The 27,526-nt window shown below is 43.1% G+C and overlaps 1 protein-coding gene across 6 annotated transcripts in view; it reads left to right on the top strand.

The window, feature by feature from the left end:
* agap1 (ArfGAP with GTPase domain, ankyrin repeat and PH domain 1) overlaps positions 1-27,526 on the top strand; it is a 566,650-nt gene that overhangs the window by 219,307 nt on the left and 319,817 nt on the right. For all 6 annotated transcript variants that reach the window (XM_055638440.1, XM_055638441.1, XM_055638443.1 and 3 more), the window contains exon 3: positions 18,888-18,975. In XM_055638440.1, coding sequence (XP_055494415.1) covers positions 18,888-18,975 — 88 coding nt within the window. The remainder of the gene's footprint in view (positions 1-18,887; positions 18,976-27,526) is intronic.

Raw genomic sequence — 27,526 nt, 5'->3', positions numbered from 1 at the left:
ATCTCTGGAGAGAAGGAATGGCTGGCGTTTCGGGTCGAGTTTGAAGAAGGGTCTCGAGCCGAAATGTCACCCATTGATTTGAGATATTTTTAACAGGATGTGAAAGGCTCTATCTGAGAAATTAATTTAATTTTTTTTTTATCTTTTTGCCTCTTAATCATGTGCCAACAGCAGTTTATCAGAGATCACTGGTTTCTTGAAGTTAATATGCTGAAACATATGTAGAAACTTATAACATTTTTAGAGGGTACACAAAAATGCTGGAGAAACTCAGCGGGTGCAGCAGCATCTCTGGAGCAAAGGAAATAGGCAACGTTTTGGGCCGAAACCCTTCTTCAGACTGATGGGGGATGGCGGGGAGAAGAAAGGAAAAAGGAGGAGGAGCCCGAGGGCTGAGGGATGGAAGGAGACAGCAAGGGCTAACAAAATTGGGAGAATTCAATGTTCATGCCTGCAGGATGCAGACTCCCCAAGCGGGACATGATCCTCATCCTGGACATGACCCTCATCCTGCAGGCATGAACATTGAATTCTCTCAATTTTCCCAATGTTGGGGGAGTCCAGAAACCGGGGTCACAGTTTAAGAATAAGAGGTAGGCCATTTAGGACTGAGATGAGGAAAATCCTTTTCAACCAGAGAGTTGTGAATCTGTGGAATTTTCTGCCACAGAAGGCAGTGGAGGCCAATTCACTGGATGTTTTCAAGAGAGTTAGATTTAGCTCTTAGAGCTAAAGGAATTAAGGGATATGGGGAAAAAGCCGGAATGGGGTACTGATTTTGTATGATCAGCCACGATCATATTGAATGGTGGTGCTGGCTCGAAGGACCGAATGGCCTACTCCTGCATTATTTTCTATGTTTCTATGAAGTAAGGCTGTAAGTAAAAGCAGCAGTAATAGTCTATGTGTGTGGGCTCAGAATGGGACTGCATGGCATTTAATAGCTGTAGTTTTTTTTCACAATCCAGTCAAAACTTGCAGATCTGCAAAGTTCAGCAGAAAAATGTCCTTAATATAGCTTTTAATTAGCAGGCAGATCTGCGCAAGCACACTGGAAGTGCAAATATCTTGAATTTATACAGGTTGGGCATAGGCATACACAAACGAGCAGACTGCTTCCACCACGAGCTGAGGGGCAAGTGGTGCGTCTGCAAACCAACAAAGGTCACGACCGCAACGGCGTAATTTCTGCAACTGTCTCCGAGCCACGTTCATACATGGTGAATGCCAATACAATATACAATACAATACAATATTTATTGTCATTCGAGCCTCAGTGAAATTCCGTTTCCACAGCCATACAAACAAAGACAATTTCCTACAGACATACACACAATTTAATTCACACAAACATCCATCACAGTGAACCCACTGTGATGGAAGGCAAAGTCTTTTCTCTCCCCTGTTCTCCATGTCTATCCCGATGTCCAGGCGGGCGATGATAAGTCCCACGGCCTTTTTAGGCCGTGCCGGGCGATGTACGTCCCTGCTCCGGGTCGTTCCAACCCCGCGACACGGGCTGGAGAAGTCGTGTTGCGGGAGCTCCGGTAAGCGGTCTCTCCCCCCGGACCCGCGAGCTCCCGATGTCCCAGTCCATCGGACCTGCGGCTGCGTTGCTGGAGCCTCCGAGCCCCAGGAGTCGAGTCACAGCAGCGAGTCACCGCCGCTCCCCACGCTCCGAGGCCGGCCAGCCCCACGATGGTGAGTAGTCCGCAGCTCCGCAATCTCCCGAGCCCCCGGGTCGTTCAGGCTGGAGGCCGCTCCACAGTGCTAGGCCCCAATGACAACGGAGACCCGACAGGGAAAAAGTCGGGACTCCCGGACAGGGAAGAGATTTTAAACGGATTTCCCCCCCCCCCCCCCCCCCCCCCCCCCCCCCCCCCCCCCCGCCCCCCACATATACACATTTAAAACCAGTATTAAAAAACACCAACACTATATTTAACTAGACACAAAATAAAAAAAAGACAGACAGGCTGTAGGGGCCGCTGCAACGGGTGAGCTGCGCCGCCAAACATGGCGGCACCTACAGACGTAATAGGCAACATATCCTGCCTGTGAATGAGCCAACACCACCTCCATACTGTCCTGACCACACAAGTGTACTTCCATCCACATCCAGCGTCATTGGCCCGACTGCACCAGCACAACAACCTGTTTCTGATACGGTTACTTTCCCGATGGATACGCCACCTCCACCTATGCCTTCTCTGCTGGACAGTGATGCTTGTAACGACCTGGGTCTGGTCACCCTCGGTGCGTCTGTCTATCAACTGTCTACAACATGTGGCTTCACTCAACAAATCCTGACACAATACAAAAGTCTGTTCGACGACAAGCTGGGCAGGTTACCTGTCAAGTACACAATCACGACTGACCCCGAGGTACTCCCAGTTGTCTGTCCGGCACACCGGATTCCCCATGCTATGCGGGACCATGTACAAGGTGAACTCGACAGAATGGTGACTATGGGTGTGATTGCCCCAGTCACTGACCCCTCGGATGGGGTCTTGACCATGGTCGTAGCAACGAAAAAGAATAAGGATGAAATACGGATTTGCATCAATCCTAAAGACTTAAACACAGCCATTAAGCAACCACACTATCCCATGTGCACAGTGGAAGAGATTGCAGCGCAGCTGGGCGAAGCAACTGTATTCACAGTACTAGATGCCAAAAGTTCATACTGGCAGATTGCCCTGGATCACAACTCGGCCAAGTTAACTACCTTCAGCACACCCTTTGGACGGTACAAATTTCTTCATATGTCATTCGGCATAAGCTCTGCTAGTGAAGTATTTCAACGTGCTGTGGAACATTTGTTTGCAGTGCTACCCATGCTCCATCGTAGTTGATGATATCCTTGTTGCTGGACAAACTATTCAAGAACACGACTCGAATTTAAAAAGGGTTCTAGACCGCGCAAAATAAATCAACCTCGTTAAACCTTCTAAAGTGAAAATTCAGAGAAAGTGAGGTGAACTACGTAGGCCATGTGTTCACTAAAGACGGCCTCAAAGCCGATCCATCGAAAACCATTGCTGTTAACGAATTCCCAGCAGCATGGAGAAGGAGGAATGACTGGGGTGTCAGTGGCCCTTGATTATTGGTTGCTTTCCTGAGGCAGCATGAAATGTGGATGGGGTCTATGGGGGGGGGGGGGCACATCCTGAATTCTGCCATTGCCACTATTTGCCACCACCACCACCATCCTTTGCAGCATGTTCCAATCACACCACTCTCAGTGGAAAAAATACTTGCCCCACACATAACCGTTGAACTTTCTGCCCCAGTGACCTTAAAGCTATGACCAGTAGTCTTTGACATTTCCATCCTGGGAAAAGGTTCTGACTGTCCACCCTACCCCTCATAATTTTATATACTTCAGGCTTTCCTTCAGACTCTGATGTTCCAGAGAAAACAATCCAACTTTGTCCAACCTCTCCCTATAGCTCATAGCCTCCAATCCAGGCAGCATTTTGGTGAACCTGTTCTGCACCTTCTCCAGAGCTTCCATGTCCTTCCTGTAATGAAGCGAACAGGTCGGCACACAATACTCCAAATACAGCCAAAACCGAACTGCTATAAACCTGCTTCATGACTTCCTGACTCTTGTACTCAATGCCCTGACCAATGAAGGCATGCATATCATATCCCTTCTTTTAAACACTTATCTCCTTGCGCTGCCACGCCCTGGGAGCTGTGGACCTGGGTCCCAAGATCCCTCTGTACATCAATGCTATTCAGGGTTTTGCCATTTGCATACATTCTCCTGACATTTGACTTCCAAAGTGCAACATCTCACACGCAGGGTGTCACAGTGACAGTGGTAGAGTTGCTGCCTTACAGCATCAGAGATCCATGTTGGATTCTGACTACAGGTGCTGTCTGTATGGAGTTTGTACATGCTCCCTGTGACCTCGTGGGTTTTCTTCGAGTGTTTCGGTTTCTTACCACATTCGAAACGTGCCAGTTTGTAGGTTAATTGGCTTCTGTAAATTGTCCCCAGTTTTCCTCTAGAATTACATAGTTACATAGCTGCTCTCTCTGACTGAGCACACAGAAGCTATTTGTAAGCGGCAGAGGGAACATACACTTTGTTCAAATGTGTCAGCCACCTCCAGCCCGTCTGCAGTAGAGTCTATAATTCCCCCAATGGCCTCCTCGGCCACCTCAGAATCCACTAAACCAGAGTTGAAGTAATTCATCCTCAATCCCAAGGGGCTGCCTATGGAAAAAGTGTAGTCTTTGGATTCCACTAGTGCTCCGTTGGTACTACTGGTGTCTCGAACATGCATTAAGAGATTTTATTAGTAGAAAGTATTATATAAATGCCCATTATTTGCCTCATCCATACCTCCTTCAAAATGCGTACTCTTTTGTTGAATGTCTGGTTGCTTGCATTGGCTATTAGATGATGCATCACAAGTGTGCAAAGAACCTTGAAGATGAGCACTTTTGTACCGTCAGTCCTTTCGGATAATAGCCTTCATTCTTTGAATGGGAAATAAGCTGACTCATCCTTACGTTGGCGGATAGAGAATTTTAATATCTTTGGAAATTTAAGTTGTTTGGCAAATGTAAGTTGTCTATGACACATATTAGATCACAGGCACAATACATATAGACGCACACCCCTGCTACAAGATCCTGACCTGGAGCCTAAATGAAGGCCCCCTGAAGTGACAGTTTCAGCTAAACCATGTGGGATGTCAAAAACTGACTGGAAAAGATCTTCGTTAGCATCTTTATTCGTTTGGCAGAAAGTATGATTGAGGTTAAGATGATTTATGACAAAGAGAGTGCAGTAATGAGAAGATAGAATTTGCATTCAGAAAATATTAGATCATACGACTGATTCAATTGTATAACCTATAATGTTGATCCATGGACAACTTCATATCCATCGTTTTACATCATGGTTCTCTTTATTTTGTCAATTGGCCCTGTACACTTGGTCACAGTCCTTTGAATGAAACAAAAGGTGAATGAAACCTTAGTTCGTATTGTAACAGAATGTTTCTCTGCTATTTCTTACATATTGTAATGCTTTCATTAACTGCTAGTTATGTAAGGGCCTGGTTGATTCCTGTAAAGAGAACTGCCTTTTGATCTCAGCGTGGATTATTTTTCACAAAATGTAGACGTCAGGTTTTGCCATATTCTTGAATCAACAGGAAAGAATTATGAGGGCAGGTTACATAGACCATGCTTGTGAAATGCAAGAAATGAAATGTTCTTGAGTGGGCCAGTACAGATACAACGAAATGCATTTCAAGTGAGATTGAAAGGGAGACACAGGGCGTCGCGGTGTCTGCCGCCGTAAGTACATTCCATTACAGGCAAAACAGAGTGTGTCTTGGACACAACGACAGTATGCACTCCAAGCGGGATTTGAACCGGCTACCTTCCGGTTGCCAGCCGAACTCTTAGCCCATTGTGCACCCGTCTGCATAGATGTGGCTTAGAATAGATAGAATTTTCTCCCGATCGCTCTTTTTGCGCGTGGGGGTGAGACTGGAGAGTGGGGATAGCCACTTTCCAATCTTCAAAACCTCCATCGCTACAGAGACTTTGCCTATTTTCAGGTCCTGTATAAAATTTAAGGTTTAAATTGCCTTGGCAGGATGTAGAATGCATGCAACAGATCAGCTATCTCACCATTAAATTCTGAAACTGATTCTAGGTTTGAAAGGCCTACCCCTATTTATAGTAAAGGTTATAGTGTGTCAGACTAGACTCCTTTACAATTTGTAATTAAAGATATTACTAGTTAAGATTAAAGCTCAGTCAAATTCACTTGTGGTATCCTTATTTTTTTCTTAAAGGTGTATAGAATACAATTTCATGACAGAGACCATGAATGAAGTAGTGAAACTGTGATTTAAGAACCAATATGTTACTTCTGATAAAGCACAATTGTAATCCTCCCTCTTCTTCTTATCGAGTCCACACACAAGATTAGAAGTTGTTCAGCCAGAGCTGAACACGCGTCTTGGCATCTGCATACAATGGTGTCTGTCTTGCGCATCTTGTGGTTATTATGCGTGGTGGTGGAAAGGTTGGTGAAAATAGGGCCGTGACATGAACGCTCTTTCCTTGACCCCACAATCCTCCCTATACAACATTATTTAATTTTTGAAAGCAGAAGGATGTTGCCATGTATCATATTTTAATATCTTATTCATTACTGAGAAGTTGTTTACCTTTTGACATTCATCTTAAATGCTGCAGAACAAGTTCTGCATCCTCAATTTTATTTTTAGACCAGTTATGTGGCACATTTTGTGCATAGTTAGGGTATTGGCATCCGGAATGGCCACTTGAGAAAATACCTTTCATACTTGTAGGGCGTGGGTTATTGGTTGCTGTTTCATGATGTCATACATGGATTCTAAAATCTCATTTGACAAGTTTAAAGACTTGAGTAAACCTAATCTGCCTGTCCCACTTAGGCGATGAACGGCGACTGTCAGAGTGACACACACACACACACACACACACACACACACACACACACACACACACACACACACACACACACACACACACACACACACACATACACACACACACGCACACACACCGCCCGCCCGTTATGCAGGCGGGGAAAAGGGCAAGCGCGGAGAGCTCTGTCTGAGTGAAATTCACACGGTGTCAAGCCAAGGTGATACAGGCATACACCGCGATGAACAGGAAGATTGGCGCTGTAACAGCTAAGCACAGTATACGGTAAGTTCTTTAAAAGGGGGAAGGGGGGGGGGGAGAAGGAGTGGAGACAACTTTTAAGAAATTTTAAGAATACACACGGCTGTGAAGCTCAGCGGACATTAACATTACTGGTTGGTTTTCCTTGGTTCTGAAAACTACAGCTTACGTTTTTTTTCCCCAATGAGTCAATGAAATTCACCGGTCAGCACCGGCTACAACCTACGAGAACCTTGAACCTCCAGGCAACCCAATTGGACCTCTTGGCGACCCACCTACGCATGGGAATTCTCGCTACTCTCCGTGGCGGCTTCATTCTAGTCGCCGCTAAGTTTTCAACATGTTGGAGATAAATTAATTTCCGGATTGAAAATTATCCTGTTTGTCACATATGCCAATGACTGCAACTCTCTTGATCTTGTTCCAAAATATCAGCCTGACAATTAGCACTGAATGAACAACAATTCATTCCAACTGATGGCTGGGAATGCTAAAGCCATTATTTTGGCCATCGTTGAAAACTTCATTCAATGGCCACAGACTCCATCCCCCTCCTAAAGGTAGCTGTGTAAGATTCAGCGAGAGTCTTTGATCTCACATCCGACCTTGAGATAAGCTCCGAACCACATATCCATAATCAGATTATGTATTTCTACTCTTGTACTGTAACATCAAATTTTAGTTATCTGCTGTTGAAACCCCATACCCACAGCTTTTTAACATCTAGATAATGATTTTAATACATTCCTGGTCAGCATTTTACATTCTATGTCCTATGAGCTCCAAGACATTACAAAAAAAATGATTGTCCATGTTCTAATTTATAAAGTGCCCTTCATAATGTTTGGGACAAAGACCCATCATTTATTTATTTGCCTCTGTACTGCACAATTTGAGAATTGTAATAGAATAAAAATCACATGTGGTTAAAGTACACATTGTCAGATTTTATTAAAGGCGGACCTTTGATAATGTACGGACCAGCTCTTGCACCACCACGGACTTGTTTACTAATTTTATAGATGAAGTACAAACAGTACAGCTTTAAAACTGGCCCTTTGGCCCATGATGTGTGAGCTCAACATGACACCAAGTGAAATTAATCTCCTCTTCCGGCACATGATACATATCCCTCCATTCCTTACATATTCACATTCCTTTCTTAAATCCACTTAAACACTGCTATCATATCTGCTTCTACCATCATCCCTGGCAGCATGTTCCAGGCATCCCCCACTCTGAAAACTTGCCTTGTCTACACCTCTCATCATTTTATAAACTTCCATCAGGTCTCCACTCAGCTCCAGACACTGCAGGGGGAAAAATCCACATATGTTCAGCTTATGCTTGTTGTTAATACTCTCCCATTCAGGCAGCTTCTTGGTTGGTAAACCTCTTCTACATTCTCTTCTAAGCTTCCAAATCCCTCCAGTCAATGGGGCAACCAAAACTGCACACAATACACCAAATGTGGCCTAGTCAAGTTTTATAAAAGTGTAACATGATTTCCTGACTCGTACTGAATGCCTCACCAATGAAGGCAAGCATACTATATAATTTTGCCATTCTATCTACTTATGTTGCCACTTTCAGAGAGGTATGAATTTGGACTCTACACATCAATGCTGTTAAGGGTCTTAAATCTTATACTTTTCCCCTTACATTCCACCCAAAGTGCATCACCTCACGCTTGCTTGGAGTTAACTCCATTGCCCATTTTGTATGTTATGTATGATTTATGTTTTGTGAGTTGTTTCAATCTATGTGCCTGTGATTCAGTTGTAAGCAAGATTTTCATTGTGCCTGTACCTCAATGTACTTGTGCATATAATATAAACTCAACTTGCTTGCTTTTTCTTTTCTAGCCTTGTTTTTTTTTCCTGAGCCTGCTTCCCTGTGGTTTACTTTATGGAATCCAGATCATCTAGGAATTGCAGTAGTAAAATGTAAACCCATAGTGAACTGTCTGCTTACATTATACATCTAAGCAATCAGACATGATCTTTTGTAAAAATGGTTACATTACTAGTGTAGCAACGACTAATGTGTAAAGAATGGTGGGCCAAAGAGTCAAGAGTGTTTAATTATTATACGAACAATGAAATTCGTATTTGCAGTAGCAGAACATCTGTAAACACAGTACTCATAGATAACAGAATAAGCAAAATAAAGTTCAATAAATCAATAGCACAAAATAAAAGCCCCATAGACCCTGGTGCAACTGAGATAGTTCATAGACTAGTTTGTGTTTGTAGTGTTCAAGAGCCTGATGGTTATTGGAGAAAAAAGCTGTTTCAGACTCCCATATCTGCTTCCTGATGGCAGGAGTGAAATGAGATCATGGCCAGGGTAGTGTGGGTTGTTGATGATGCTGGCTACCTTTTTGAGGCAGAGCCTCCTTTGGATTCCTTCGATGGAGAGGAGGTCAGTACCTGTGACGGACTGGGCAGTATCTACCACTTTTTGTAATTACCTTTTGTTCCAGCAGTGGATTCGATTTGGGGTAGAGGTTCAAGAGAGAATTTGTTGACACACATAATTTTATAAAGGTGTTGATGGACTTTCTTTATAATTGCTGCAATATGCTAGGCTCAGGCAAGATCGTCAGAGATATGCGCGCCCAGAAACATGAAGTAGTTGACTCTCTCTACCCATAGATGAAGATTTTACTGACAAGGTGGTTGATCCGGCACCATTCAATTGGGCCATTGATCTCTCTCCTATACTTTGACTACCTTATTCACACCTCTCATAATTGAATCGCTGCTGCAGTATCAGTAAGTCATCTTGATGAACTGAATCTGTTGGCAAACCAATCTTAATTGGGTTTGATAGTTTAATTTAGACCAACATAACCTTTTCAGAAATCTGATGACAAATGAAGGACTCAACATAATTGGTCATTGCTTTGAAAATTCAGGCTCAGACATATACTGAGTTTTAGGTCAAGATGGTAATCTGTTTTCTTTCAGCATTGTGGAGATATGCTTTTGTATAAATATAGAAACAGATGTTTTTTTTAACAGATCTGGACGAAAAAGAATGTGCGTAGTATCATTGGTCTGAATCTCCGTTTCTAGTATAGGGAGATAGAGAAGACTGGAATAACAACATTATTCATTGCAGCTAAGTAGAATGTTATTTCTCTCTAGATAGTGCTTTCAAGTTTTTTTTATTTTAATCCTGTAATAGTGCATCATTTTATGCAGTTTTACATGGCTTCAAATGAAAAATTGAGGAAATTAGCACTGGTCAGAATTCCACACTTTTGTGAAAAGGGATTTTTTTTGTGCATGATATTACTGAATTTGGTGGCAGTAATACTTGCATCCATTTTTAGATTTGGTCTATATTACTCAAATAACTATTGCATCTTTGATGAGATCAAGGGAAATTTTACGTTTTTAAATATGAGTTGTGAGAATTTCTTCTTCCTGCAGTGATAGCACCAGATGACTGGGATATTTATAACATTGGTTATTCACTGTACTCTAACCAGTGCTATTCTACCGGTAAGTTCTATTCTCAGCTTGACATTTCTGTTCCTTGTGACATTGAGTTAGACTGTAAGTTTGTGCCAACGTATAAAGTTTTTTTGAATTTGCATCTTGCAGGAAACGAAATCATGCGGTTTGTGTTGAATGTATATGCTTTACCTGATAGGGAGAACATGCTAATTCTCAGTTGATAGCTTTTGCAACTGTATAGATAAATTCTGGACTGAAGCTTATTTGAGCTTGGAAATCGATGCTGCCACTTCAGAACATCGCTGAGGGACTGTTGTCCCTTTGGAGTTGGATTGTTCCAGAAAAACAGACTAGTTCAAGTTCGTTCAAGTTACATTTATTTTCACATGCACCAATTGGTACAGTGAGATTTGAATTACCATACAGCCATACGAATAAAAAAGAACACAATACATGATAGAGTTTAACATAAACATCCCTACACAGCGGAATCAACGTTCCCACTGTGAGGGTAGGCAATAAAGGTCAATCATCTTCTCATTGTTCACCCGTGGTCGGGGCCTTTGAGGCCACAGCAGTCGGCGCTACGGCGGCCCGATGTTCAGGCCCTCTCGCCAGGATGATCGGAACTCCGACGTCGGAACGGAAGAACACTCTCAGCGGCTTGGAGTTTCCGAATTGGCCACTTCCTACCGGAGACCGCGGCTCCCGAAGTCCACAGGCCGAGCTCGGCGGAGATTCAACACTGGCGACCCTCGGCAAAGGATCCCAGGACTCCGCGATGTTAAAGTCAGCGCCACCCGCGGCTGGAAGCTCCGCAAACCACAGCTCCACGATGTTCAAGTCAGCAGGCCCAACACAAACTAATATAATCATGAATAGACCGTGTTGTCCCTCAGGTTGATTGTAAGTCAAGAAGCCTCTAATGTCTGTGCACTGTCCTGTCCTAATACCCCAGGGATTCAAATGTGTATAGATCTTAATACCTGCTTGCACATTTATTAGCCACTTGGGTGGTGAATTCCAAAGACAACCTTCTGCAGAAATTCCAAATTACAACTGTAATGAGTCGACTCGAACACACAAAAAGATACAACACATATTTATTAAATCTACATACAGCAAGGATCTGCAGTCATCACATCTCCGAGCTGCTACTCATTCTAACTAGCGTAAGCAGGCTGGTGATAATATGAAGCACATACTAGGCGGAGTTACTACTACCAAACACTATAATTGGCTAGTATGAAATAGCCAATCTACAACAACCATCTGCAGAAATAATTTTCTTCTCATCTCAATCTTCGATGTCAGATAAAACTTCATTATAATGATGGGAGATCTTTAAAGAGGACACACAAGACTTATCTTCCCACAAAGGAAATACAGACTAATACTCCCAGTCGACAAAAGTATGGATATGATAAAACAATTGAAGGAGGTTCTTGATACATAACTAATAATTTATGTGAGATTCAGGCTAAATGCAATGAGTTGAGAGGTGATGTAGGCAGGACAACAAGAGAGAAAATGGGAATAGATCAACAAATAACATAAAGGGAAACCAGAGGGTTTTATAGACTAGCAGGGAAATCATGCGATGAGGACGGACCAATTCGGGACCGAGAACGTGATTTGTGCATTGAACTCGAGAGTTTATTTGTCATGCACTTGATATGTCCCTGAATAATGAAATTCTTACTTGCTGCAACTTTACAGGCACATTGGACACAACTCCAACAATCCATACATAACTAAAACTCTGATCTTGTTATCTTCCGGTTTAGCGGTCTTTCTATTTCCGCACAAATGGTTCGCGAGAGCACTACGATTTTTCGGCAGTTCTCTCACCGCTCTCCGGTGCTGCGAGCGCGCAAAGCTTCGTTCCGATTGGTTGAATGTCGTAAAAGTTAGCGAGATTTAAAAATCTTAAAAACCACGCGTGCGCAAATCGATCTCTTCTGCCAGTCGGCTCCGCGCGGATTAGTCTCTTCCCCTGTCACTCCCCGGGACAATCTGCCCCTTCCTGCGCCATTGCGTCTTTACTGGAGCTGATGGTGGCCGGCGGAGGTTTCCAACCGGACTTTCAGAGGGACACAAAGCAGCCCAGTCCAGACCCAAGCAGCAGCCCAGCCCCAAGCAGCAGCCCAGCGTCGGAGACCCATCCCAGTCGGAAACATGGCCCAGCCTGGAGTCCGAGATGTCATCGGTCGCCAAACGGAAACCGGAACTCTGATCCCAGCAGAGGAGAACGACCAGCGCCCACTGTGAGTCCCCATCACACTGTCAATTCCAGCCACTACCCCTCTGGTCCCCTTGGCACTAGCTCCTCCCCCGTGATGCCCCCCTCTCCCCCATGGCTCTTCCCCCGTCTTTTCTCTGAGCTCACTCACCCCTGCTGACACCCCTCTCCTCCCACAACTCCCCCCCCCCCCCCCCCCCACACCCCCCCCCCGCCCCCACACCCCCCCCCCCACCCCCCCCCACCCCCCCCCCCACCCCCCCCCCCTGCCCCTGCACCCCCCCACCCCACAATCCCGCCCCCATAACCCCTCCCCGCCCCACACACCCCCCCACCCACCGCTCACACACCCCCTCCCACACATCCCCCTCCTACACACCCCCCCAAACAAACACCCTCCCACACAAACACCTTCCCCGACACCCCCCCCCCCCCCCCCCCCCCCCCCCCCACCCCCCCTATCCCCTACCCACGCCCCAAACCCCTCCCCCCCACAGAAAAAAAAAACAGACAGACTGTTGGTGAGGCTGCCAATCGTGCGGTGGCCCTGGTGGTTTAACAGGATCACTTGTTACAGTTAAGACCAGCTATTTTCCATTTGTTTCCCTTCCCCTCATGCAAGTGAAGAGGATAGGAGGAGCCATCTTGGGGAACGGCTGCTAACCAGCAGCATTCCGTTTAATTCTTTTTTTTTTCCAGTTTTTAGTTCGTTTTCGTCGTTTTTTTTTGAGAAATGGACTTCTTATTGTGGGGGGAAGGAGGTAATCTTACTTCTAGGTCCCTACCTGGTCGGTGAGGCAGCTTTTTCTCTGGGCTGCCCGTCGACCCGTCCTCGTGGCCTACCAGCGGGCTTGGAGCGCCGTTTCCTGGTGGGGACCGCCCAGCACCTCGCCTTCGGTGGCAGCACAGCGCTGGAGCGCCATCGCGGAGCGGAGCGGGCGATGCCTTGCCTGGGTCGCCGCACTGGATCGACGCGCTGGAGTTCCGGTGAGCTGGACCACCGAGAGCAACGTCTGCGGGGCGGAGCGGGCGGCACTGACATTAACATCGGGAGCCTGGGAGCTCCAACTCGGTGTGTCCTTGTCGGCTTCGGAAGCCGACAATCCCCTGCTAGGAAGCGGTTGTTCCAGGTGGCCCATCCGCTGTGTGGACTCTCCCGACGCAAGACCACCCGGCTAGAACGGCCAGGAACATCGGGCCTCCGTTGAGGCAACAGCGGTGGCCTTAATAGGCCTGACTTTTGGGAGAACTGGGGTTGGGGACTGGACTTTTGTGCCTTCCCCCACAGTGCCTTCCCTGTGGGGGGTGGTGGCTTTTCTGTGTGTAAGGTACTTTGTTAGCCTGTGTCTAAGATGGCTGTCGGAAGAGAGAGTGGACGCTGGCACGCTTTAGCTGCCGCTTCTCTCTCTTCACATTGTTTTTTTTGATTTGAGCGATTTCTATCTTTAATTTGTGTATTGATGATGTCCTTATTATTTATTTTTCTCCGACTATATGTTTTTTCTCTCTTCTGTTTAATCTTTGTAAGGTGACCTTGAGATTTGAAAGGCCCCCGAAAATAAAATATTATTATTATTATTATTATTATCATAAATCATAACCTAGGTCAGCTGTTCTGAGTGTCTAACGTTACCTTGTGAGCTTTGCAATACTGTGCTGCGATGGTAGCTTCACAGGAATTACTGTGCCAATTTATTTCTTGGCAGCAAGTGTTGGGGTAAGATATCGCTGGTGTTGACCTGAACTTTCAGTATTTCCCATTGTGAATGCTCGGACATTTGGGATCTCCATATACGCACAGCTGATCACTTTGTTGCTGAGAGCTGAACAACAACATTTTCCTAACTGCACGGGTGCAAAGTAGCAGTGATTCCTCGGAACTATTGTAGCATCACTGGCTAGTCCAGTGGGTTTTTTTCCCAGCATTTTTGTGGACTGGTTTTGCTGTGGGAGGTTTATAGAATGCAGTAAGCCTTATGTGGGAGATTTATGGGATTAATTAACTTTGTTCCAATTAAATGTAAAGCGTCTTCAAGGCAGCAGTGACATTGAAAAGAAGCAGTTGGAAGAAAGATAGGACTGGTGTCTTGTAGCGAGAATTTCTGATCTGAATTATTTTGTTTATACGGATTGCTTGTGAGTAATCACTACAAACTGAACATCACCCCATCTTCCTTTCCTCACAATCTCAAACCATTTTTGGGTTAACTACAATCTTTGCACTTGTGGCAACACCGTGTTTTTAAAGTAGTCCAGATGTTCTGAAGTAGAGTGCAATTTGACCAAAAAATGACACTGAACCACAAAAGCAGTGCTTGCTGAACCTGTCGAAAAAAGCATTGTTACCATCGTGGGGTGAACAAATCAGCAAATGCTAGAAATAAAGGATTGTAGGGCCATTAGAGGGGTAGGGTTGGTTTAAGGGGGTTACACAGATGGGAATAGTGTGACTGTGATGACTGCTTCAAGTCTTGCTGCACCAGGGTTAGTGTACCTCAGATTTGGGAATTTTGATTTGTAAAGTTTGTTGTTGAAGTGCTGTCTATAAGTTTGGTATTTTTAATTTTTGTTCTCCTTCCTTGAAGGCAATGGCCTTTTGGCGGATGATGGTTTTATGGGTACTGTTTATCTTTTTGTATGATTTCAGGTCATACATTTGTCATTGATAATTTAAAATAAAACTGATTCCATAAACAAATTCCAATGTCCACAATGTGGTCGAGGTGAATCGGACAGTATCCCAGTTTATGGAAGGACTGTTAAGAAACCTGATAACAGAGGGAAAGAAGCTGTTCCTAAATCTGGTGGTGCACCCTTTCAAATTTCTGTACGATCTGCCGGATGGGAGCAGGGAGAAGGATTGACGGGGTGGGACGTCTATGATTATGTTTGCTACCTTTCCAGGGCAGCGTGAAATATAGATAGAGTCAATGGGAAGTCTGGTCTATGCGATTGACTGGGCTACATCTACAACAAAGTTAATATTTCAAGTGTAAGATCCTTCACTAGACAATTTTGTTTCTCTTTCCACAGATTCTGCTTGACCTGCTGAGTGTTTCCAGCATTTTCTGATTTTATGATATAATCTGTTGTGTATGATGGCCAACAGTGTTCTCATTTATCATGCATCTTTACATGACGCTTCATCTAGTGTCCGTTCTTCCGATAAGAGTCAAAGTACATTTTCAGAAAGAAAATGTCCTGATTTTCCCCATCCAAATTCAGAGCCACTTGAGGCACACCTGTTACTCCAATCTCTGATCAACTAACTCCCCAGAGTTAAGGAATCAATTCAAGGTTCACCTTAGAGCCTCTGTATCTTACACTTCTCTGCACAACCGCAGGATTTAAATCAAAAACTGAGCAATAGCGAAGAACATAAACAGAATTTTATGTTTATAATTGATTAATATCTAAAAGTTTGTATAAATTCCCAAAGATCAAAGGAGCACCTAAAAATTATTCTAATTTTTCTATATTATCATAAGGAATGAAAAAGGATTGTTAGTTTCCAACATGCCATAAACCATTCTAACTGCCAATAATAAAAACTGAAAATAGGGAACATTCTCAGCAGGGTGGCATCCATGAGAAGAGAAACAGAGTTAACATTTCAGGTCTACTTGGAAGGGTAACTCTATTTCTCTTACCACAAACATGGTCTGGCCTGCTGAGTATTTTTAACGTTTTCTTTTTTTATACATTTATAATACATTATAAAATAATAATTTTAACAGCAACTCATGCATGTAACAAAACTCATTCACTCAATAATTTATAACATTTCTGGTACCTTGTGAAATACAGGATCAAATTATTCTGAGAATTTTATTTTTAAATACCACTTGGTAAATTTGGCACTGATCACGTGTGTACCTGAAGATGGAGGTGTTTACCAGTGCTTAGAATTGAAATGAACTGATTGCTTTGGGCTTGTATTTGATTTGGTTCCTCCTTGTAAAGTCAGCCTCTGATCTTTGTTTTTGGAGGGAATTAGTAGATTGGGTATGAATATAGGAGAAAGTTCACAGACTTGTGGTACAGAAACCTTACTAAAATTACCATGTCCATCTTTGAAATGTGAACATTCATGTTTAATACTTTGTTTTGTGGTATAATTGCTAATTCATGTAGTTGAAATTTGGAGGGTGGGAAAACTAATTAAGACATTGAAATGGTGCAATTCCTGTATTAAAAAGAAGAATTCTTTTTATTTCCGTTCACACAGTTACATGCAAAGAATGTTTAAAAATATTCTTAATTGTTAAATTTGTGAGGTCATTGAGATTGCAGCAAATTCAACGGGTAGAAATAGAGGTAACGATAATTCTGAGATAGATGCATCGATTACAGATTTGGGCAGGTGTGGGGGGTACACACACAGTGATGTGATGAAGGTGAAATGAAAGAAAGGGCATTTAAAAGGGACTGTCAGAAGAGAAGGAAGATTTCACATCAGATCAACCTTGCAAGGCTTCCTATTTATGGACACTGGCCCATATAATTGATCTCCCATAATATTATTGTTTACAAGTCCAATGTAGGTACTTGTGTTCGTTTCTACTAATGACAGAACTAGAAGAACTGAAGAAGGGTCTCGACCCAAAAATTCATCTATTCCTTTTCTTCAGAGATGCTGTCTGACCTGCTGAGTTACTCCAGCTTTTTGTATTTATCTTCAGTTTAAACCAGCATCTGCAGTGCCTTCCTACACAATGACAGAACTAGTTTCCTCTCTCTCCACTTTTGATAAATGTTCTTCTCAGTCTTATGTGCCTATGATTCCATTCATTGCAATTATGAACCAAATCATCTTGGGGTCACCAGCAAAAATAGAATCTGTTTGTCAACTGAGGGTGGCCTGTATTGGTGAACGAGAGGACTGTGAAGATGCAGAGTAAGAATTAAAGCAAGCCCAAGGTTTTGGGCATGAGTCCATGGCTCGTACTTCGCGACTGATGGAGCGAACCATTGCACAATCTCCTAACGTCTTTGGCTTAGCAATGCAACTAACAGAAAAGGCCCATTCTGTGGCAGTATTCTGCTTTGGGAGCTCTCGCAACTGAACGGATTTCCCGTTGTGTCAACTGATGTGCTGATACAGTTTGTAAATGGTTTTATTGTGAAGTTCAGTGTTGTTCAGCTGCACAGGAAAACTCAATGTCCTGCTGATGAAATGTCTTGTGCCAAATTTTGCTTTAAGAGGATGCTTTGTACCTCTTCCCCAGCTGAAATTCTTGCTCTGTGTGTATTTTGTTTGGGGAGGAGGGGATGGTCCAGGAGCGTGAGGAGGTGGTGAAGGTAGTGTATTCTTGTTGATTGTTCAGTCTTGCTTCATGGTGCAATCCTGTGTGTATCGACACAACAGGGTTGAAAAGCTCTAAGTAATTGTATGGAGGGGAGGAACATAGCTGTATCCTTTGACTGTGTCAAGACACTGCCACCCTTGCTGAGCTCATTATGCAATGGAAAGGATTATGAGTGTTGATGATTTGCTTTCCCCTTTGGCCAAAGGATAGAGAACAAAAGGAATTGTGTAGGGGATGGTATGTTGAATAGTTTGGCACAGAACTGCAGTCCCACTGTACTCTTTAATTTGTTGCTTACTGCCAATTGTTGAGCTGACCGTGGCCTCTTTGGTATATTTCCCCCACTTTCCTTTTCTTTTGGCAATCTTGCTTGGGACAGACTGTGCTTCAGATACTGGACAAATATGTTTAGGCTACATAATCAGGGAATATTCTCAGCAGCATGTTTGTGTCTCTTAAGAACTTAGAGAATAAATGTGCATTTATGCATGGGCGGCACAGAGGCGCAGCAGTAGAGTTGCTGCCTTACAGAGCCAGAGACCTGGGTTCGATCCCGACTACGGGTGCTGGCTGTATGGAATTTGTACATTCTCCCAGTGACCTGTGTGGGTTTTCCCCGGGAGCTCCAGTTTTATCTCGCACTCCAAAGATGTACAGGTTTATAGGTCAATTGGCTCCGGTTAAAATTGCCTCTTGTGTGTAGGATAGTGTTAATTTGTGGGGATCGCTGGTCGGCGCGGACTCAGTGACCAAAGGGCTTGTTACTGCACTGTATGTCTAAACTCTATTAAACTAAACTAAATTTGTATAGTACCGTTCAACATCCAATGATATTGTGAAGTATTTCTTGGCTAACAAAAAGTGGTCAGTAGTACAATTTGAGGAATGCTCAGCAAATTTCTCTGAGCCTCCAAATTGGGATAAACTGTGGTAATTTTGCATTCTGCTGCTGAAATAAATCTACTGGCCTGGATACTGTAGAGAACTCCATAGTTCTTCAGGATAGCACTATGGAATGGTTTACATTCACCTGAAAAGGCAACTGGAACCTTGTAACTTAAATTAACCCTGTGGCTTAAATTGCTCAGAGTGATGTGATGCTTCAGAGAAGACACTCCCATTGTGGAATGGGATCTTATCAGTGTTGCTTTTGTCTTTCAGGGGATCGTGGGTAATTTAGCCAGTGGCAAGTCAGCCTTGGTCCATCGCTACTTGACAGGAACCTATGTGCAGGAGGAATCACCTGAAGGTAAGCAAGAGCGATTACACTGACATTCCTCTGATGAAGTGGAGAGTGTGGTCTGTATTGTGTGTCTATTACTGGCACCCGAGCCAAAACACGAGGACCAGATGTATTTTCCACAACCACCTACTCGCTAACGAATGAGCTGCAACATATAGTCATAGAGCCGTACAACATGGAACTTTTGGAAAACTTAGTCTGTGCTGATCAAGTTGGCATACTGGGCTAATGCCCTTTGCCTGCATTTGACCCTTTCGCCTCTAAATCCTTTCTATTCAGATATGTCCAAAAGTCTTTTAAAAGTCAGATTTATATCCGCTTCTATAGCTTCCTCTGGCAGCTCATTCCTGATCCGAAATATCGCCTGAGTGAAAATGTTGTCCCTGAGGTCCCTCAGGTTTTAAGTTTCTCCTTTCACCGTAAGCCTATACCATTTAGAATCCTTCACCCTGTGAAAAAGACTGTGCTGACTTTATCCATAGCTCTTATGACTGTATACACATCAATAAGGTCACATCTCATCTTCCTGTGCTCTAATGGAAAAGAAGTCCCAGCTTATCCAACCACTACCTATCACGCTAGCCCAGGTATCCTCCACATGGCAGCTATTGATAGTGTGATGCGTTGGTAAGAGTGGACAGGGACCACTCTGTACAGGACACCATTAACATGACAGATATTCCCCACTGACTTCATGAGTGAAAGCAACCCCCACTGTGGATCTACCCTCTTTGCACTATATTGCATTAATCACCATTGGATCGTGGAAACAACACATGCCCGAGAACTAAACCTGACCCAGGATTTCTCTTCTTGATCACTGTTATGAAGTGAATGACCAGCAGGAAGAAGGACTAAATCTTGCCCTCTGAGATCCGATGGTTTGTCAGAAGTCTCTGTCAAGAATGTTTAATTGCCATATGCGCTGGCAACAGAACAATGAAATTCTCACTATACAGGCCCATTAATGCAATAACATACATATCAATGTAATAAAATAATAATACAATAGACAATAGGTGCAGGAGTAGGCCATTCGGCCCATCGAGCCAGCACTGCCATGCGATGTGATCATGGCTGATCATCCCCAATCAGTACCCTGTTCCTGCTTTCTCCCCATATCCCCTATTCGCTATCTTTAAGAGCCCTATTCAGCTCTCTTGAAAGTGTCCAGAGTACCGGCCTCCACTGCCCTCTGAGGCAGAGAATTCCCCATTCTCACAACTCTCTGTGTGGAAAATACAATGAATTAATAATTAGTAATACCAGATAATCAGACCATATTGGTGCAAAACCTCTAAAATGTTTGCAGTGTGTTAATGGTTAATGTTGTGCCGTGTTCAGTGTTGTGCAGATGGTTGCTGGGGAGAAGCTATTCTTGAGCCTGAAGGTCACTGTTTTCAGCCTCCTGTACCTTCTTCCTGATGGTAGTAGTGAGTTGAGAGCACGACCAGGATCTTTGATAATATTAACAGCCTGTTTCCGGTAGTGGTGCCTATAGATCCCTTTGGGTGGGGAGGTCAGAACCCTTGATGAACCCGGCCGGCATTGTCTACCACTTTTTGCACCCTCCTTCATTCCTGAGCCTTTAAATTATTGGATCAGTTAGTTTGTTCTTTGCTGCATACTGGTACAAGCTCGATAACATATTGAGCGACATTTGGAATCTTCTCTGGAAGTAGAAGCTTTGATGAGAATTTCTTTGTGATTACGTCAGTGTGCTGGGCCCAGGACAGATCTTCAGATAAATGCACACCCAAGAACTTGAAGCTGTTGACTCATTCCACTGCTGTCCCGTCAATGAAGGCAGGTTCATGGATCCTTCAGGTCAACAATAAGCTCTTTGGTCTTTCTAACGTTGAGAGTAAGATTGCTGTTCTGGCACCATTCAATCACTCTCCTGTACTCTGACATCGTTACCCATCGTTACATCCAACAACGGTTGTGACGTCTGCGAATTAAAGATGGCATTGGAGCTGTGTCTGTCTACACAGTCATGGATAGCGAAAGACTGAGCAGACAGCCTTGTGGTGCTCCTGAGTTGATAGTCAAAGCTTGCCCACACAAATGATGAATGCCCGTATTTGGCTGTGCATCACCACGAAGAATTGGTTGCCATTTGGTCAATTTCTGGAGCTCAAGTTGCAATATCCTGGTTTCTGTGAGGATGGTGGAGCTGTTGTGCAAGTTTAAATCTATGATCCATGTGTCTTGCCAGTTTCACCCTCCAGATTAAGGCTGATCAGGTGAAATCTCAATTCCACCTTTGATAATTTTGCCTCTCCCACATTTCTTATCAATGTTCCATCAAAGTTATCTTTAAAAAAAAAAAGGGGGGGAAAGGGTTCCGAATACTTAATGCCATACGAGAGACAATCCCTATCTATAATGGGTCACCTCTTTAAATCCTTAACTAGCTCTAGATTGCCCCACAAGATGAAACGTTTTCTTCATATTGATTCCATCAACACCCCTCAAGATATTCAGTATGATTCAGTCAAATCCCTCCTCACTCTTTTAAACTCCCAATGGATACAAGCTTTGGCTGTCCAAGCGTTCCTCATTAGAACAATCCACCCATTCCGGCTAAAGTTCCAGTAAACTACTCTGATCTGCTTCCAACACATTACCATCCATTCTTAAATTAAACCACTCCAGATGTGGCCTCATTGATATCCCATATAACTGAAGCGTAGTCTTCATCCCTTTGTGTTTGTTTCCCTAAGCAATAACATTTTGTGAGCATTTCTAATTACTTACTGTTTGTGCGCATTGCACTTTCGCCCATCATATACCATAGCACCCAGATCTGCATCTCCAACTTCTGCAATCTCTCACTATTTGCATAACGTCCTTTCTATTTTCTCCTGCAAAATTGGACAATTTCATATTTCCTCGCATTATGGTCCATTTGCCAGATCTTTGTCTACTTGCTTAACTTATCCATATCCAACTTCAGCCTCTTTATATTCTCTCCACAACTTGCTTTCCTTATTCACCTTTGTCATCAGCAATTTCAGCAAAATTACCTTTTGTGCTTTTCTTCACGTCGTTTGAGAGAAATTGTACAAAGATGAGGCTCCAGCACCAATCCCCGAAGAACACTGCTCCTCACACCTTTCTAACCAGAAAAAGACACTCTCTCTTTCTTGTTTGCCTGGTATATGAGAAATTCCCAATTGAATGAATTTGATATTCATGACATGTATCTAACATTGGTTACTGAGTTGCAGGCAGGATCTGGAGAAATACTACTAATTGATACATATTTAAGGAAACTTTATCATTTTAAATAAACTAACTTGCTAATTCATGGGAAATATAATGTGATTAATTAATTAATGGGAAATAATATAATATGCCTCACCTTGACCAGTGTCATTCAGGCTCCTGCCATTTGGACACAACCTATTAGAGAGGTATTTAATTTGAAATTTTCTATGGTGACTTTCATACAGAGTTCCTGCAGCCTTCTGCAGATTGTTCTTTATGTTCTCAGCACTGCTTCATCAAATCCCACACATACCGTTCAGTAAAATGAATGCAACTTCTGTCATGCATGAATAAGATTTTAAAAGAAGTAAAATGTGAATGAAAGGTTTAGTGACACATTTTTCTTTTGTATTTGCATTATATTGGCTCCCCTTTCTGGTTGAAAACTTAATTATGGTGGGATTTATATTCTGATTTCATCCTCAGGGTAATGAATCAGATTTTTTTAATTAATATGTCTTGTATGAAAATAACATTTATCTGTTTTTAATATAAAGTTCTATTCTATTTATTTATTTCCTTCCAGCCCTTAATCACATTGCTCTTTGAACATGTCTGTTATTCTACTGTTGTCTATTTGCTTTGAAATGTATGATTATTGCTCTCTGTTGGTTAGTGTGTGTTGCCAAAATGAACTGCATTTCTGTAACATTATTCCTGAATTTCGTCTCGCTAAAGTTCAGCTTTGTGAAATTATATGCCACCTGTTCTGTTGAATTGCAGACTGTTGGTGTTTGAACACTCAACCTGATAATCAATAATCCAGTGTCAGTGTGCTTCCCCAGCAGCCATTCTGTTTGCAGAAATCTTTGGAGCTTTTCCCAATTTTTAAAGTTTATACACTAATTTTATTTATGTTTAATTACCCTGACAATGGACAAGTTAATGAATTGTCTAATGTGGAGTTAAAATTAATTTAGGCCACTGAGCTGTATTTCAGTCCCAGAGTATGACAGTTTAAAGCATGGTCTGCACAAAAAAAAAACTTGTCCTTTGTCTCCTTTTTTAGGGGTGGATGGTAATAAAGGATTCACTTTTTTTTTGCATCAGTTTTCTTTCCTACTCTTTCTCTCTGGTGAAGGTGTTGTTGTCCTGATGGCCACCACTCCTCTGCTCCAGTCATGGGAATGAAGGCTCAGCACTGTATTCTGGAGTTTGATAGGTCAATTTAAGAACACTGACTCTCTCCTCTCCACACTCTCTCTCTTCCCCCCCCCCCCCCCCCCCCCCCCCCCCCCCCATTAAAATCTCAAGAGGATAAGTGATCATGGCAAGACACCCCGGACAGTTCCTCTCAGCTGACTTGGCATTGGGGTGAAATCATTGTTGGGAACTCTGGGCTTATGGTATGGTAGCCATTCTTTTAGCCAGTTCTAAGAAACTGGTAAAGGCCATTTTATTATTAACATTGGACAAATATGTGCAGCAGCTGGAATTTTAAATGGTTTGCTGTTTATGTTTCTTTAATAGTATTAGCGAAATCCCTACTTCTGCCAATATTTCCTGTGCGTTTAGATTTTTAAATCTAACTTAAATCCAACCTCTTATATTGAAACTATGGTAGATTAATTCAGCATAATGCTCTGTTCACTTGTGTCTGGTTTTAAAACGAATGTTTGATTTAAAACAAAACTGCAGTTTGCCAACTGAATGACTGAATGGGAAGCAACTGTTATTTTTTTAATAAATTGATATATTTGGTTTAAGGCATTTAGAGATGCAATGCTTGAACACACTAGGTTATGCACATATGTTCCAGAGAGAGAAAATAAAAATCACTGCCTTAACATTTGTGTTACATTTGGCTCACTGGCATACACTAGGCAATTTAAGAGCAGGAAATGCTTATAGAAATTTGTGCCTTCTGTTGTGCTGTTACTCATGAATGGCTGTTCCGTTCTTTACAGACATGGATGCAGGTAATTGTGCTCTGTTTAATCGTGGCAGCAACTATACTTTCTTCAGGAAGGAAGATGTCCCAGCACTGTACAGTAGAGTTTTGATTGTTCAGTGTGCCCATCCATGTAGTGTTCAACATTGCAGTCTGTTTTATCCATCAGGCATCTCACATTATATAATTCATGTTTGCTGTTTGTCAGAATGCTGATTTCAAAGTCAACATTTGTGTTTTCAGTGTGGCTATTTGAGCTCCACAAATCCACTGCTCTTTGACTAATTACGTGTATTTTTTCCTCATGGACTCACAAACAAAGTTGCCTTAGTAACATCGAACCACCTGGGGTGTACTTGCAGAAAACCAATTCACTAATTAGCTGTTTGATCTAATTAGATTTTTTTCTTTGGATTGAAGGAGTCTTGACTCCAGGGAAGCATCAATTCAAGGTACAAGGTTTCCATCCCGTGCGTTTCCCTACACATCCCCCAATCTTGTCCCACTCTCCAATTTTTCGTATGGCAGGAGATGGTTGTAATAATTTCTTTCACTTTCTTATTATTGTCAACATTTTCTCTCAACCTGGAAGGCAGGTTCTGGCAGAAATAAGACACTTGAAAAAGAAATGTGAGTGGAAGTTAAACTCTCACAAAGTCTTAATTGTTTCCTTATGACTGGTAAGCAGCTGTATGGACAGAGGTTCAAATTAGGTCTGTATATTGATGCATGTCAAAGAGTCTTATGTGGTTTGGAAACGATCCTGAAAGTAGCAGAGACATGCACAGTATTGGTCGGTTGGGGGCGCTGCGAGTCAGCTGCCCTGCCAGCATCATGTTCGTTATTTCGACTTTTGTTTTAGTGTGTCCAAGTATTTGTTTTGATGTATCTCGGTGTGTCTTATTTGAGGGGTGGTGGGGGGAAAAGGGGGGAAATCGTTTTTCGGTCACTTCCTCATGGAGAGGTGACTTTTTCCAAGTAGCTTCTCTGGCTCCCCTCTCCCGGCCTGACAGCTTGGGTTGAAGCGGTCTTTCCCAGAGTCGGGCCCAGAGCTTCAGCAGCGGGCGCAGTGTGGACTTTTCCATCGCGGAGCGGGGGTGAACCCTTGCCAGGAGGTCGCCAGAAAGGAGTGCTCCGATCGCTGGCCTAGTGACTTTGACATCATGGGGCTGTGGTCTGTGGAGCTTCTAGCCACGGGCGTGGTGTGGACTTACCATCCGGAGTCTAGGATCCCTTGCCGGGGATCGCCGGAGAAGAGCTCCGACCGCCAGCCTGCGGACAAAGGAACATCCTGACTGAACGTTGCCTCCCGGTAGTGAAGAGTGGTTGATTCCACTGTCGTTGCGTGTTTGACCATTCTATTGGAGTATTGTCGATCATTGATTGATGGCTGCATGGTAAATCCGGCCACTGTACCTTAACTACGGACGGTTCAATAAATGACCACAGATGAATAAAAAAGCAAGGAGAATTATTCAGAACGTTATTGTGCCCACACCACAGTGATCCTGTTGCAAGAACCCTGAACACAATGTTCAAAGTTATATTCTATTGTGTATTGTGCTCTTTTTGAAGTGTGATCCTGTGGATGATGGTAAATCAAATTCCACTGACTTAATTGGTGCATGTGGCAATAAATGTGCCAAATAAACAGCAAGGAGAAGTATTGGAGCCATATTGTGCCACACACACATTTCAGATCCACACACAAGAACCCTGAACACACACATCACACACACACAAGCTAACTGCACATCTGGCAGTGTTTCCGTGGATGAGCTGTCTGCTGTATTTGATTTACTCAATACCACATTAAAAAAAAAAAAAAACGATTCATTTATTGTCATAATGTCAGTGTATATTACAGAGACACACGAAATGCACGCACACACACACATCTCCCACACACACACACACACGTCGCGGTGTGCCACACGCCTGCCGCCACACACATTCCATTACAGGCAAAGGTGGGTGAAGTGTCTTGCCCAAGGACACAACGACAGTATGCACTCCAAGCGGGATTTGAACCGGCTACCTTCCGGTCACCAGCCGAACTCTTAGCCCATTGTGCTATCTGTCGCCTATTCCACTGCAATGGCTACATTGCCAAGGTTTATTTGGATGCATTGGACATGCTCTGTGTTCTGAAAGGGAAGTGAAATGCGAGTCATTTTTATCTGTACAATGAAACTAAATTAATTTATTTCTAATGATCATGCTTTAGAGTGATCACAAAACTAAGTTTCTGAATGAATTCAGCCACTCATCCTTCAATAATCCCTCCTCAACCTCTCCCTCCCCCAAACCTCCCTCCATCCCCTTGGTCCCACCCCCTCGCCTGCCCCTCTCTGCCCCTCCATCCCTTCCCCAATCCACTCCTTCCCCAATCCACTTGCCCCGTCCTGTCTACATCCCCCTCCCAACATACATCTTTTTAACCCTATGTCCACTCATACAGTAACAATTTAATCATTCGATACTGATATTTGGCTCATTTCTGTCCGAGTCCGATTAAATCAGTCAAAGAACCCCTAAGCAGATCATCTGATTATCTGCAGATCTGGACCGATGTTGGAATTTTTTTTCTAATATCATGTGGTTCCTTGCTGTCTCGTTACCAAATTAATTTCTCAAAACGTGTTCATTAGGAAGATCCAACTCACTAGCATAAGTGACAAAATATCCAGAGTTCTACTCTCTTTAGAAGCAGTGAATGACCTCTCTCAGGGAGCGATTTATTTTGAGAAATGAACATTGTTGGACATTAGCACTGTTAATTTATTACCTGTAACTGAACTATAAAGAGGGTATTAGGTAACTGTAAACTATCATTTCATTTTGGTCTGGTCGATTAAAGTCATTATGAAATATTAATTATCCCCGGCCAGCAGTGCTGTCATTTGTGATTACTGGAGATGGCACTGAGGTTGCTCCCTGAACACTTTTGTGACAATTAAATGTACTGTATCAACCCAAATGAATTGGACCTGAAGTCATTCTGCAATTAATTAATGAGTATTAATATTTCTCAGAATGTTTCATGTAAAGCAGGTTGGAGCAATCCATCCTGAGCGGGAAATGTAGGTAATTACATATTGTTAACCCATAAAACATCATAATTTCATCTTTAATTCTGATTTTATTGCAGTTGACGCTAAGATTTTGAATGAGACATTAAGTGAACGCCATGTATTTTGGTGTAACTATCATCACAAGTACTTTGTGAACCATTTTGCTTTCTTTTCTTTTAACTGTAAGTGGGAGGATTGATTATTTGTCCGTAACTGATGATGGATCCTTAACATTTATTGGAGTAACTCAGTGGAACAGGCAGCATCTCTGGAGAGAAGGAATGGGTGACGTTTCGGGTCTGTTTTTTTCAATTTCTGA

Source organism: Leucoraja erinacea, chromosome 7 (assembly GCF_028641065.1).
Source record: "Leucoraja erinacea ecotype New England chromosome 7, Leri_hhj_1, whole genome shotgun sequence".
NCBI lineage: Eukaryota > Metazoa > Chordata > Chondrichthyes > Rajiformes > Rajidae > Leucoraja > Leucoraja erinaceus.
Note: the sequence above shows the minus strand (reverse complement) of the source record. Positions and strands in the feature narration are given on the sequence as shown.